At 33.9% G+C, this 14,197-nt stretch overlaps 1 protein-coding gene across 1 annotated transcript; it reads left to right on the top strand.

Moving 5' to 3' along the window:
* Positions 1 to 10,174: 10,174 nt before the first annotated feature.
* Positions 10,175 to 11,540, top strand: LOC148584016 (uncharacterized). Its single transcript, XM_088519251.1, has one exon. It carries the CDS (start codon positions 10,408 to 10,410, stop codon positions 11,290 to 11,292), a length of 885 nt encoding a protein of 294 aa, XP_088375377.1. The 5' UTR covers positions 10,175 to 10,407; the 3' UTR covers positions 11,293 to 11,540.
* The last annotated feature ends 2,657 nt before the right edge of the window (positions 11,541 to 14,197 follow it).

Here is a 14,197-nt window from a genome sequence, read left to right on the forward strand (position 1 = left end):
AAAGAAAACCTTTAACCATTGAAGTTCTGGTTCCACTTCATCACCAAAATCCTTGTGTTAATTATTTTTTTTTTTTTAATGTTTTCTTGGATTGAGGTGACTTGAATATTGATTAAATTGCTAAAGTGAACTTTCTACTCCATGGTGATATTAATTGCTTAATAAAAAGATTGGGGACGTTCGCGAATTGTCAACCCTAATGAACCTCTTTAACTAGGAAGGAAAGGTTGGATATCATTTTAAATTCTATCCAAAGCTTGCTCCCACTTCTTAAATGAAAAGTGATTATGAGCATATTTTTTGTAGCATTTTATTATGTGCTTCATTTTTTTTCCTTGCACTTGAGCAAAAGGACAAGGAGTGACCTGATTTAGATGCCACTGCTTGAGGAAAGATCAATGTGGGGTCCAGTCACAGATTTTCTTTTCATATGTAGCCTTGACAAGATCAATATGTTGGTTTAGGTAATAGTTATAAATAGAACCTGGATTATCCTAAATCTTAGACAAGAATCATTGTATTTGAAGAGGATGTGGAGGGTGTCCCTTTCCCCCTGTTGTGTTTGAAGAGGACTCAGAGCAAGGAGTACCTGTGAGAAAAAAAGGAGCATGCATTCTTATCAATGAACTTATCAAATCTGCATGACTCAGACTCCACTTTCTTTCAGCTACCCTGTTCTTTTTCTCTCTCTCTCTCTCTCTCTCTCTTGCAATGATTCATGCTAAATTAGTGCCTTGCTTTTCAAGCATCAAAGTTGCTATTGGGTACCTAATTGGATTCAAATAAATAACTTGCAATATCCTAGGTATGTTAGCCGTTGATTTAAACTAACGGCTCACCTGCCGACATGTTAGTGCGCGTGATTTAACCAAGAAAAAATCTTGTTTCACATTTTTAAGAGATCGGAATTTCCAATAATACGAAAAGCAAAATTATTAGGAATCTCTATTTGTTTCCTGTATGCTTCTTATCCCTCCAAAAGATTTCAATCAAGGCCAAGTGTGGCCCTAGGATATTACAGGGGCACAAGCCCAAGAGCCAACTTCATCAAGAAGTAAGCCATTTGATTTGCCATTGGTATGAAATTATCAAACTGCAAAACAGAAGTTTCATAGAATACTTTGACTTGAAGCATTCTAATCTCCCTAAAAATTTTAGGATTTCGTATTGAAACAACTATCTAATCCAAAAAGTATTAAAAAAATAATAATAAAATTGGTAACCAACCATACCATACAGCTACTTTTTCTACATAAGCCCTTCTCTTGAAAAGAGAGAATAAGTGGTATAGAAATATATAATAAAATATACAAAGTGTAAGAGCAGGCAAAGGAGTCAGAAAGTATTATGAGCAGGGGTTAAGCCATAACCCAAAAAAAAAAAAAAAAAAAAAACAAACAGGGCTAAGGCATAAATTTATTTATTTATTTTTATCATCTAAAGTAGTGGTTCAATAGCCAAATGAAAATTCTCAAAGTGGTTAAGTATACATTAGGGTATAAACTAAAAGAAATAAGAAAAAAAAAATTTAAAGACTCATATTGAAAATCACATGAAAAAGAAGAAACAAACATGAGACGAGAACAAAGTGAGTTTAAGCTGTGTTTAAGATAAAAACAAATTACTATGCAGTACTTATATGTTGCAAATTTCGTTTTTTCATTTATCTTTCGTTTGGAAAATTAAATAAGTATAGGAAAGTAAGCTCTAAATTTCAAATTTTAAGGTTCTTGAGTGTGGATTTGTGCTTTTTTAGGGTTAGAATAGTAATAAGATGTACAACAAAATGCTCAAGAACGATAAAATTTAGGGAGTAGGGCCAAATCTCAAATGGGTAACGAGTTTAATGGGCTAGGACAAAAAATAAGATTACTATAGTTTTTAACGGGTAAGTGCCAAAAGATTTGAGAATAAGTAACCAGCTTTTAGGTTTTAATAGGTATGACTCAAAAGGTTTTTTGAGTAGGTGCAGTAGGGTCAAAAAATTTAGTGGGTGGAGCCAAAATTTTTATTGGGTAAGGCCACAAACATTTATAAGTAGGGAAAAAAACTGTGGGTAGGGGCCAATTTTTATTTTTTTTAAAAAAAAATTGGGTGAGGGCCAAAGACATAAAAACTAAAATTTCACCTTAATTTTTTTTTTTTTTTCAAGAATCGAGGAGGCCATCGCCTATACCGGCCTCCCTCACTCCGTCCCTATGTAAGAAAGAGTAAAAACAGAAAAGTCTAAAAAATAATAATACCAGTGTGTGTTCACATGCCCTGAAAAATTGAATGGCCCCATTATTTTTCGTTTCTTACCGATTTATACATAGTCACAAAAATAGCAACGGCGAAAACAGTCGGCGACTTTCGGAGGTGGTCCGGTGGAGGTCTGACATTTGAGAAAAAAAAAAAAAAAAGAAGTTAAAACTCGAAAAATGGTATAAAAATTTTAAAAATGAAAAAAAAAAAAGCTTTTGAGTTGGTTATACCCTTGAGACTCACCAATGCCCTTCCATTGTACCCTTCACAAATTCCCTCCAATCTTTTTCTTCAGAAATTAGTTGTTGAAAAAAGTGCACACATCTCTCTTACTCTAATTTCATGCCGAAACAGAGTGATCTGAAGCAGGTTCAATCCTGACTCGATCTGTCTTCTTCCCACCAGACAGCAGCAACTGGCTGCTCAAGTCCCCAGATTGTTGGAGCTCTGTTACGGGCATGAGAAACAGGGGCAAACAGAGGCCAAACATCATGGGATGATCATGGTCAGTTAGCGGGGAACATCATAACATGCAACGTGTAGCGTTGACAGAAGATGGGTCGTGTTGAATTTGTGCTGGAAGTGGTCCTCTCCTGCCAGAAAAGAGATATATCGATTAAATTTCAATCCGTCTTCATTTCTGCGTCTCTGAGTCTCAGCAGAAACTGAAGTGCTTGTGGCATTATCCATCTCTTCTAGAAGACGAACGCAAAGGGATCGAATGAAATTAGAGCAGCAGCAAGATTTCACACGCTCTTAATTGAACATTTTTTGAGCATAAATATATTATTACTAAAGTGTTTTATAATATAAAGATTGAAGTTTTACTATGTCATCATGAAGAAGTAAGTATTATAGTGACTTAGGAGTAATCACGGCATCCTAAGCCATGATGATAATCACATAAAGTCAACTTTACAATGTAGTAAGATGTCATGGAAGTCGTGATTATCAAAAAAATATTTTTGGAGTAGCCCCAACATCTTAAATTATGGTGATGATTGCACAGAAATAATATTTTGCACCTTTGTTTTTTTTTTATCAAAATAATTGACATCAATGTTGTAATTAATTCATAAATTTTTTATGGCTTGCCCTCACAGGGAGGTTGTAACACCTTGGTCTAAGGATCTATTTGGAATTGCGTTTGAGGGGCATAAAAGTGTTTTTAACACTCAAAATGTCTGTTTGAAGAAAAAAATATTTGTTTGGTAAAAAATTAAAAGTGCTTTTAAGGATCTAAAAAGCTTAAAAATGACTATAATGCACTTCTAGCAAAAGCTAAAAAATGAAGCTTTTGTCCAAAAGTTCTGTTTGACTTAAAAATTTATTTTTCAAACGCAATCTCAGACGGACTCTAAATTAGGGTTAAGAGATTCTTAATTAGGACTTAAAAGTTTATAAAAAAACAAGATTTAGAATGAAAAATAGGAAGAAGAAAAAAAATGTAGAAATAGAAACACCATCATTTCCTTGAAAACCACTCCTCGTGTTTTGAGAATACCCTTCCAAAAGCAAGATGTATTTGGAGGGACAAAGACTTTAAAAAGATTGGAGTTGTGAAGATATTTTGCCCTTATGGCATTAATCCCCAAGCGGTTTAGATTAGACAAGACTTTCTACTCAAATTTAGATATTTAGGCCCAATTAACATCCCATATAACTTTTAAATGACAAAATTAGCTACAAATTGATTTGTAGTTAATTCTTACAAACCTTTCTAATAAATTCTCACACGTTTTTGGAATACATGTCATATCATTAGACTAGTTTGTAAAAATTAACTACAAATCAATTTATTGCTAATTTTTGTCCACTTTCGAATGAGAACATGTGGAATCCCATTCTTGAAGAAAAAGCTAGGAAAGGAGCGCTGATAATTTCTTTGGTAGACTTTGTGAATAATATCTTTAAAGGCCTCTCTCTTTGATCAATCAAAAAAAAAAAAAAGGAGATCGAGGACTGCACACATTTGTTGACTATTCAATCCGACAAGAATACAAGTCAAGAAAAATAATAGAGTAATGAGATTTTGTAAGCTATTATATAATTGTCATATAATTGAGATGATGTAACTGTGAAAATTAGTCTTTAAATTAATAAGAGTTTTGTTAAAAAAAATTAGGGGAAACTTCAGAAAATCCTCCTGAAGTTCCAGCCGATTTGAAAAACCCTCCCTGAATTTTCAAAGCTCTCACTTAGACCTCCTGAACTTTGGTTTTCTCTCACTTTGGACCCCTTTAACATTAAACTACGTCGTTTTGGATGTTTTATACCCATTTTACCCTTCCCCAAAACTATGTCGTTTTGTGTCCTAAAATCACAACACATATCCAGCCCAAAACGACATCGTTTTAAGCATAATTTTTAAAAAAAAAAAATTAAAAAAAAAAAAAAAAAAACCGGGGGTGGCTTCAGCCACCCCTTGGCCAAAATGGGGTGGCCGGACCACCCCATTTTTGGCAGCCACCCCCTGGCCGATCTGGGGGTGGTTCGGCCACCCCCTTGGCCAAAAAAAAAAAAAAAAAAAAGGGGGATGGGGTGTTTTTGGGGGTGGCCGGACCACCCCCAAGGGGCTGGGGTGGTTTCGGCCACCCCATACCGGCCGTATGGGGTGGCCGAAACCACCCCAGCCCCTTGGGGGTGGTCCGGCCACCTCATATGCACCCCCCCCACCCTTTTTTTTTTTTTCTTCCTTTTGGGGGTGGCAGGCCAAAAATGGGGTGGTTCGGCCACCCCATTTTGGCCAAGGGGGTGGCTCCAGTTTTTTTTTTTTTTTTTTTTTTTTTTTAATTTTTTCCTTTTTTAAAAAAATAAAAATTAATGCCTAAAAAGACGTCGTTTTAGGCTGAGTAATTTTAGGATACAAAACGGCGTAGTTTTGGGGAAAGGTAAAATGGGTATAAAACATTCAAAACGACGTAGTTTAATGTTAAAGGGGTCCAAAGTGAGAGAAAATAGAAGTTCAGGGGGCTTAAATGAGAGTTTTGAAAATTCAGGGGGAGTATTTCAAATCGGCTGAAACTTTAGGGGGGTTTTCTGAAGTTTTCCCATTTTTATTGTCACGTTATTCCAATTATATCGTATATTTATTTATTAAATAATATTTGTCAAAATAATATGGCCGTTCGTATATAACAAAGAGAAATACCATTTTGTATTCTCATAACCTCACTTTTAAATTTGGATTTTAATAAAATCCTACCAACAACGGTAACAAATCATATACAAATTTTTGTTATGGGAGAAAACGCTACAACATTTGTTCACGCATTTTTTGGATTAATAATATAATATTTTCATAGTCATTGAAAATATAAAAGAAATAACAAAGATAAAAGAAACAAATATATCAAAAATCAATTTTTCCACAAATTGATTTTGTAATTTGTTTTTGTTTTTTTTTTCTACGCCAAGTTATAAATATATTTAAAAATAGGGAAAAATGCACTTTACTCCTTAAAGTTTGAACACATTTTTCAATTCGAACTCCAACATTTAAAAATTTACAATGTACACTCACAAAGTTACAAAATTTTACAATTCGACCACTCCATTACTCAATTCTGTCTACTCTGGTGGAAAGTCAAACACATGATAATTTTTCTCTCAATCTTCCCATATTGCTCCTAATTTAATGGCCCGTTTGGGAGTGCGATTTCAATAAGTGCGATTTTAAAAATTACGTTTTTAAAAATTGCGTTTTTAAAATCGCTACTTTTTAAAATCGTATAGGCGTTTGGTAAAACATACTAAAAAGTATTTTTTTTTTATCAATTGAGTGTTTGGATAACATTAGCATATAATTGCGGTTTCATGACTAAATTACCAATAAGGATGAACAAGACAGAGAGGATGAAGAAAAAAAAAAAAAGAGAAATAAGGGTTTTAATATATTTTAGGTGGGTATTCTTGGTATTTTTTTCATTCCCGTTCTAAAAAAAGTAACTATTGCACCAAATATATTTTTAATAGAAATCGTGATTTTGTTTTAAATTCGCACTTTTTCAAATAAGCACCCTCTAATCAGCTTATGGAAATCGCAGATTTTTTTGCGATTTTAAAATTTGCGTTTTTAAAATCGCAATCCCAAACACCCTAAAGTTGCGATTTGGTTTAAAATCGCAGATTATTTTTTTAAAAACGCACTCCCAAATGCACCCTAAAAATAATAATAAAAAAAAAACTTACAGCCACCCTCCTTTGGCCATTTGGGGGGTGGCTTGGCAATATGGGGGTGGCCAAGAGTTTGGGGGTGGTTTTGGCCACCCCCATTTGGCCCCATGGGGGTGGTTTGGCCACCCCATGGGATGTGGGGGTGGCGAATCCGACTAGATGGGGTGGTTCAAATTTTTTTTTTTTTTTTTAAAAAAAAATTAGAGGTAATATGGGAAGATTAGAAGAAAAATTATCACATGCGTGACACGTGTTTGATTTTCTGTCTGAGAAGACGGAATTGAGTCACAGAGTGGTTGAATAGCAAAATTTTGTAACTTTGTGAGGATATATTGTAAATTTTTAAACATTAGATTTTAAATTGAAAATGTGATCAAACTTTGGGGTGGTTAAAATGCATTTTCTCCTTAAAAATAATTATCAATACACTAACCATTTCCATTGTCAATCCACTGTATGAATCTAAGCAAATTTCTGATAAACCATAGCCTAAAGTGTTATAGGATTCTATGTATAGGGTCTGGAATTGGTCCAACACAATTAGGTTTGCTTTCAATATGACGATTAAATATTATTATTATTATTATTATTTTGGCCCGGCTTATAAAGAGATACACTATAATACATTTATAGTTGGAAATGGATCCTTTTCATTTAAAATGACAATAATATTCCTATTAAAGTAAAGGACGGTCTCTTCTCTATTTCATTTAAAATGAAAAGAATCATTCTCCATTTGTAGCTTATGCATGCTTAAAGTTAGTTGAGGTGATTCATACCCCGCTACTGTAACAATGAGATCCTTCCTAATCCTTATCTTAAAAATAATAATAATAATTAATTAATTAATTATCTTTTTCCCATTAACCGACACGTGTTTTCAAGTTTGTCTCAAAAATTAACATTTGTTGCACTAGCTGCATTAAAATACCCTAAGTTTAGGAACTAAATTACATAAATACCATTAAAATTAAATAAATTAAAACACTTATAAAAAAAAAAAAATATATCCAACTTAAGGTGGCAGAACTATCTCCAAAACTTAGGGTGGTGACTGTCCTTTAATGTACTAAAAAACACATTCCGTCCAATTAGTATGGATTTTTTTGTAATAAAATGGTAGTTCAATGTGGCTGAACGTGAGAAGTCTCTGTTCATTAAAAAAAAAAAAAGGAAAAAAAAAAAAAAAGAAAAAAAAAAAGAGGTAACTAACCCAAAAATAAAAAATAAAAATTCCATCCTTGTTGCCCACGTTAAAATTTAACTAGTGGAACTTAGCTGGAAAGGGGATCCACTTTGCTAGTACAAGCTTTCTTATGGATTCTATAGGGTCGGTTGGCAGTTTGGAGAGCTTTTGCTTGTTTCGGATCTTTTATAATTTACTTTGTACCTCACCCTTCAAATCAAGTCCTATACTACGATATATATATATATATATATATATATATATATATAACATTTTCAAGGTCCAATTTAGAGCTTGGGTTTAAGATTATTTTAACCCATTTTTAGATGCTCAAATGAGAAAATTGGTTAAGATTGAAAGGCAATGGTGGATTTCTTCAAACAACCTGTGTAAAACAGCAATTTGAGAACACATGTTCTAATGTTTCAACCTATAAATTTGCATTCGAGTTAATGAAGTTTGGGTTAAGCAGGGGTTTTAAACTTTAATCAATGTTTAAAGTAAGGTAGCTTGGAAATCTATTGATCATTCCTGATATCCAATACTCTGCCGTCACTAATAGAGACGTAGCAAGGAGTCGGGAGGCCATTCTCATTTGATTTTACAAATATTCTTTCAAAATAGAAAAAAATTACGCATACATTCCCTCAAAATACCACCCTTTTGTTAATGTACCCTTAACCTACCAATTATGTCAATGTCCCTCATAAATTACCAAAACAATGTCAATATCCCCCTAAGGCTAGGAAAAAAACAAAAATGATCTTAAAAAATAATAAATAAATAAACTAAAATTAACAAAAAAATTAATTGTTTAAAAAAATTAAAATGACCCTCTTTGTTGTTGTTGTTGTTTTTTATTTTTTATTTTTTTTATTTTTTATGAATGATATTTTTGTTACTGGAGGACATCGACAATGGTGTGGTAATTTGAGAGGAGTATGTGTACTTATATATATATATATATATATATTTTAGCCTCTCATCATTAATATAGCATTCACATTTGGCTCAACCAAATAACATATTGGCTATTTTGTCGAGCTATGTTATTAAAAACACTCTACATCCGACTCAGCAAAGTAACCAAACAACTCAACAATGCATATCTAATAATATATATATATATATATATATATATATATATAACATTGCTCTCTCTCTTCTTCGGGAATAAAGAAAAGTAGATAAATAAATAATATTTTAAATAAAAAAGTAAAAGTTAATAGTTAAAAATACTGAGTTGGATGTAAGTGATTTGAAAATGTAGATAGTTAAAATAAAAAAAATGTAATCATTTAACGAAACATTTGTTGAGGAAGTTGATAACTAATAAGTCTCGCTCGATCAAGTCCTTATCCCTGAGAATACTCTGTCATATATATCCATTGATTGGGGTTCGAAAAGAGTTTTTATCTCTTAGCTAGATATTTCCTCCTTACGGCTTGGACCCATGCTTTAGCTTGTAGTTTCTGTGCTTTTCTTCTTTACATTTCGACTAGAAAATTCTGCACCATTACATCTAATTTGTTGCAAAATGTTTTGGGAAGTAGAAAGCTTAATTGATATGTTATTAATTAAGAGAAAGAGCTGTTGGAATTGCTCTGAGGAATATGGATTGATTAATTGTTTCAGTAATCCAAACACATAGAAGTCATCTTGCATTAAAATATATGATGTGATAAAATTTTATTTTCATATTATTCATTTGTGTAGAACTATTTAGAGTCGTTACAGAACCATCTGGTTGGACTCTCGTCCAAACATGGTCCAACCGCGTCAAAGAGGGGAGGCATGGAAGTGTGTGGAAATCAAGCAATCGACCAAAAAGAAACGAAGCATCAACCAAAATCACTTGCTTGAATCAATTTTTTTTGACAATATTTCTCTTCCAAATTTAGATTTTACAACCTAAACCTTTTGACAAACATAATGTTCTTCTCTACTGATTACATAACATAATTTTTTAGAAGTATTTTTGTCTTTTTACTTTTTTTATGAAATAAAAATATATATTTATTATAATTAATTAGATATTCTCCGATTCATTTCACAGCTTTCGAGAGTTTCGCTAACAAGACAATGCGGTAGTTCTGCTGTTTGGACGCAGCAAAAAGAAAAAAAAGAAAAAAAAAAAAAAAAAAGTCGTAAAAGTGAAGATTAAGATAAGGGTCCGATTCAGCCCAGAGTCGTGCCATCTGGACAAAACCCAAGCCAAGTTAGTGACACGTCACACATTAGCGCAGTGAAAGGTTGTGATTCTTTCATTAAATCATTAAAGAACATATCCCCCACGACACGAGGGCTAATGTCACACGGAAAAAACCACGGTAAAACGGACATCCTTCTGGTTTGCCCCAAGAGAAACGCTTTGGAGTTACTTACTTTACAGAGGCTGCCGACGTGCCATACTATGACATACATCTGATGGAGTAACTATCTGCCACGTACAAGATGACTTGGCAGCTCGTTGCCACGTCAGTAAAGCTCCAATCAGTGTTCAACAACCTTGTCAGAGCTAGCTTAAGAATAGAATATGTAAAATAAAATTCCAAGAATACAAAAAAGAAAAAAGGGATTATTTATTAAAGACCTCTGAGCCTTGTCCTTCTTCCCATCTACTAAATCCATTTTTGGTTTTTCATTTTTATTTTTATTTATTTATTTCTATTATTGTTTCCTTCAACTCTCTCTCTCTCTCTCTCTCTTTCTTAATTTTTCATGGCTATCTGGTCCTACACCATTTCCTCGTGATCTGCGGAAGACCCCAGGTTTGTAGATAGCTGAAACTGAGCTCGATAATGGCTGCTTCGTATCTCCAGGTACGCGATTCTTGCTCTAGTAATATAAACCATGGGTTTTCTAAAGCCCAAATGTGCTTGAACAAGATTCTGAGCATAATTTCTTCTATTCCACCGTACGAAACCCCAAAGATGAATGGGAATAACAGAGGGGTTGGTGTAGATTTGAACCTCAGATTGGGTCCTTTTGTGGGTGCCCAAGAATCGGAGTCTCAGGCGGAGAATGGGAACCTGAGCGCCTGTAGCTTTGTGGGTAAAGCCGCAGAGAGCGATTCAGCGGCGGAGTCTACCGGTGTTTTGCCGGCAGTACTGGAGAAGAGTTCCGAGGGTGAATGCGATCCCGAAGAGAAACCCGCAGAAGCGGCCGCCGACAAGGCTCAGGAAGTTTCGGAGATCACCAACCAGCGAGTAGAAAGCAGTGAAATCGACGAAGAAGAAACCAAAAAACTGGTCGAAGAAGAAGAAGAAGAAGAAGAAGAAGAAGTCAAAACGTCGGCGTTTGAAAAGGGGAGAGAGAACAAGAGCAATGACTATCTGGGCCTGCTCGTCCAAGCGGCGAAGCTGATTTCCGGCAATTTCGGAGACGACGAGGCGGACTCGGGAGAACCGAGTCAGGAAAAGGAGCACGTCAGCAGAACTCGCAACGAGTCGAGTAAAAGCGGATCGAAGAGGAAGATCAAGAACAAGAAGAGTTGGAGGGTAGCGGATTGGTTGGGAGATGTGGAGGAGGACACGTCGCCGGTGGTGCGGTCCAAGCGCGGCAGAACCCAGGTGCTGCCGACCAGATACAGGGACTCGGTGCTCGAGCCCTGGAAACCATTGCCGCGACCACAGAGATCCTCGACCACGACCGCTGTTTCTAGGATTTACCCAGGGTCGAGGTAAATCAGATTAAAAACTTGTAATTTAATTTACGTGTTCAGCGTACCATGACGAGTTAGTTACACGAAACGGCAGTGCAGAATACCTGTCAGAAGAGCTGGCTAGAGGGGTAGTTATATCATATCGTTATCCTAGTCGTTTCCCCTTTTCTTTTCTTTTTTGAATTAACTTATTATGTGAGGCTTGATTGTTGTTAAAGTATGTATATGTATATTATTTATTAATTATGTTAGGTTGCAGGGGATAATTAATTATTGAGTAGAAGAAAGATAATGATCGAATCAAGATTATCCGCTACAAAGTTGAAGCATTTTACTAATTAATCCAAGTTGATGCTTCGGCTTCGGTCATAGCGTGTGACCTTGGAATGTTCCCTTAATTGCTGATATTTTTCTTTTTCTCTTTTCTTAGGAAAAAAAACTCTAGCTTTATTTGATAAAAATTTTGTTTTTATTTTATTTTTTGTTATCAAAATAAAAATATTAACAAATAACCCAAAATTTAATTCATATTTGCATCACACCATAATATTTTTTTAAACGGTGAAACATATTAATAAACATGCCAAAATATATATATTTATTTTTTGTAAAATATTTTTTTACCTCTTTATATTATTCTTACATTTTTTTTAAATAAATAAATATATTTTTAGTATGTTTAAACTAAACGTATCTTGTTTATGAGTTTAAACTTTAAACTAAAGATCATATATATATCGTCATATCGGGAGATTACCAAAATACCATTTTGGATGGTCAGTGCTATAAAAAGGCATCGTGGCTTTACAAACACGGAGAAAGTAGTTTGACTGGCGGTATGGTATCTTCTTGTGCCCCCAAGTTGGGGAAAAGCTAGTTTGGTATTTTTTTTCAAGCAAATCAGTGAAGCAGGCAGATTCCTTCCCATTCTACATCATGTAGTGCTTATTATTCCATCATGCATGTACAATCGAATCTCATTGGTATAGAAATATAACACACAACAATCTTTCCCCCCCCCCCCTTCCTTTTTCTTTGTTTTAGTTGCTTAAAGCTTTCACCAGTACGTTTGGCATCATGGGAGCAAAGGCAAAAAGGAAGGAGAGAAAGAAAAAGAAAAACCATCTTCCCTAAGTTGATTGATTTTAGTCTGACAAAAAGATATGCAGAATTACTCTTTCAATGATTGCATCAAAAATAATTCAAGTTATATCTATTAGATACCAGCTTGTCCGACCCAAACCGAATTTATATGAGTATGTCTTATTTAATATTCAAATATATTAGTGTGCTCACCGTAAGAACAACTCATTTATTATTCAAACCAAACTGGTCAAGTAAGTTCACAAGTGGTTAAGCTCAACTTACCCGCCTAATTAGAGCTCTTCATTGTTGTTTATGTAAAAGGGAAAATTAAACTAAGTTGTTTCTTTGTTGACAACAAATGAGTCGATTTTGTTTGTACATGGATTGAAATATCAAAGAACAGCAAAATTAATTAAACATTGATGGGGACCATTTTCCACTTTAAGGGTGGGGATCGAAGAATTAGGAACCAAAAGACTTTGACTCGCCTCTACCCTCTGGCCCCGGGAAATTATATATATAAAAAAAGGGTTCAAGGAAAAAAGATGACATTTTGAATGGAAATACCTAAGCTACCCTGCCCATTAGGCCCTCAAAAACCAATTTATTAAGCAATGCTTAGCATGAGAGGAAACAAGCGAACACCCTTTCGAGGAGGATCTTTTCAGTTTAAATAAATTGGATAATATTTAGTTAGTTATAATAAGATAATATTTTTGTCTTTTTACTTTTGAAAGAAATAAAAATACTAATTCACTACAACTAACTGGATATAAGACAACATCCACTATAATTAACTGCATATTTTCAGTTCAAATAAACTGGAGAGGATCCTAATTCTTGGGTCATATAATTAAATTAAATTAATTTCCCCTTTTTTCTGTATTAATGATAAGTTCTTAAGAGTAATGAGCATAATTAATTAATTATGTTGGCCAATTGATATAATGGGACCACGAGGAGGAGGGTAGCATCAAATCAAACTTTTCTTTTCAAGACCAAAAAGCAACTAAGACGAACCAACCATACACAAAACGACACGAGAAAAGTCACTAAACACGTACAATGTACGTGATTATTTTTTATTTATTTATTTTCCTACTCCTTTTCTGGGGCCTACGGTGATACACATTAAGAAGAAAGCTAAAGAAGAATAATCAAGAGAATCAATCAAACGCATGCCTGAATTTGGCTGACAATGTCATTTGCGGTTGCCCAAACGGTTAGTCGTTTGGTATGAAATATTCGGATTGGACCCTACAAATATCTAGTTAAAGTATTAGCTATTTAATTTTTCAAAACACTTACATTCAACCCAGCATTTTAACTATGATAACTGATAGAATTATTATTATTATTATTATTTTTAACTATCTTTATAATGAATGGATGAACCTCCGTTAAATTTGTGTGGGATTCACATGAGTCTACAAATCTAATTGTTAATATATTGAATTTGTAGAATGAGATGAAAAAAAAATAAGAAAAATATTAACGTGAATCATTCTTCTTTAAATATTCACTTGCACTATTTTATTTAATTTATTTTCACTATTCCAAAATATTATTTTTTTATTAGTTTGTTTTTTCTTTTTTCAGGAATTGTTGAGCTACACTACTCAACAAATTTGCTAAGTACAGCCACGCTAGCCAATTTCTTAGCTAAAGTGGCTAGTTGGATGGGAAGTTTTTTCTTTTTTACTGCAAAACTAACAAAAATAATCTTTTTAACTATTTTGACTAGCACAATGCAAATGCCCTAATATTATCAAAGAGTAATGCTAAATGTAAGACCCGTTTCTTCATTGTGTCTCCTTAAAATTAATGTGGTTTACTAACTT

The sequence above is a fragment of the Corylus avellana genome, chromosome 8 (assembly GCF_965113065.1).
Source record: "Corylus avellana chromosome 8, dhCorAvel1.hap1.2, whole genome shotgun sequence".
NCBI classification, from domain to species: domain Eukaryota; kingdom Viridiplantae; phylum Streptophyta; class Magnoliopsida; order Fagales; family Betulaceae; genus Corylus; species Corylus avellana.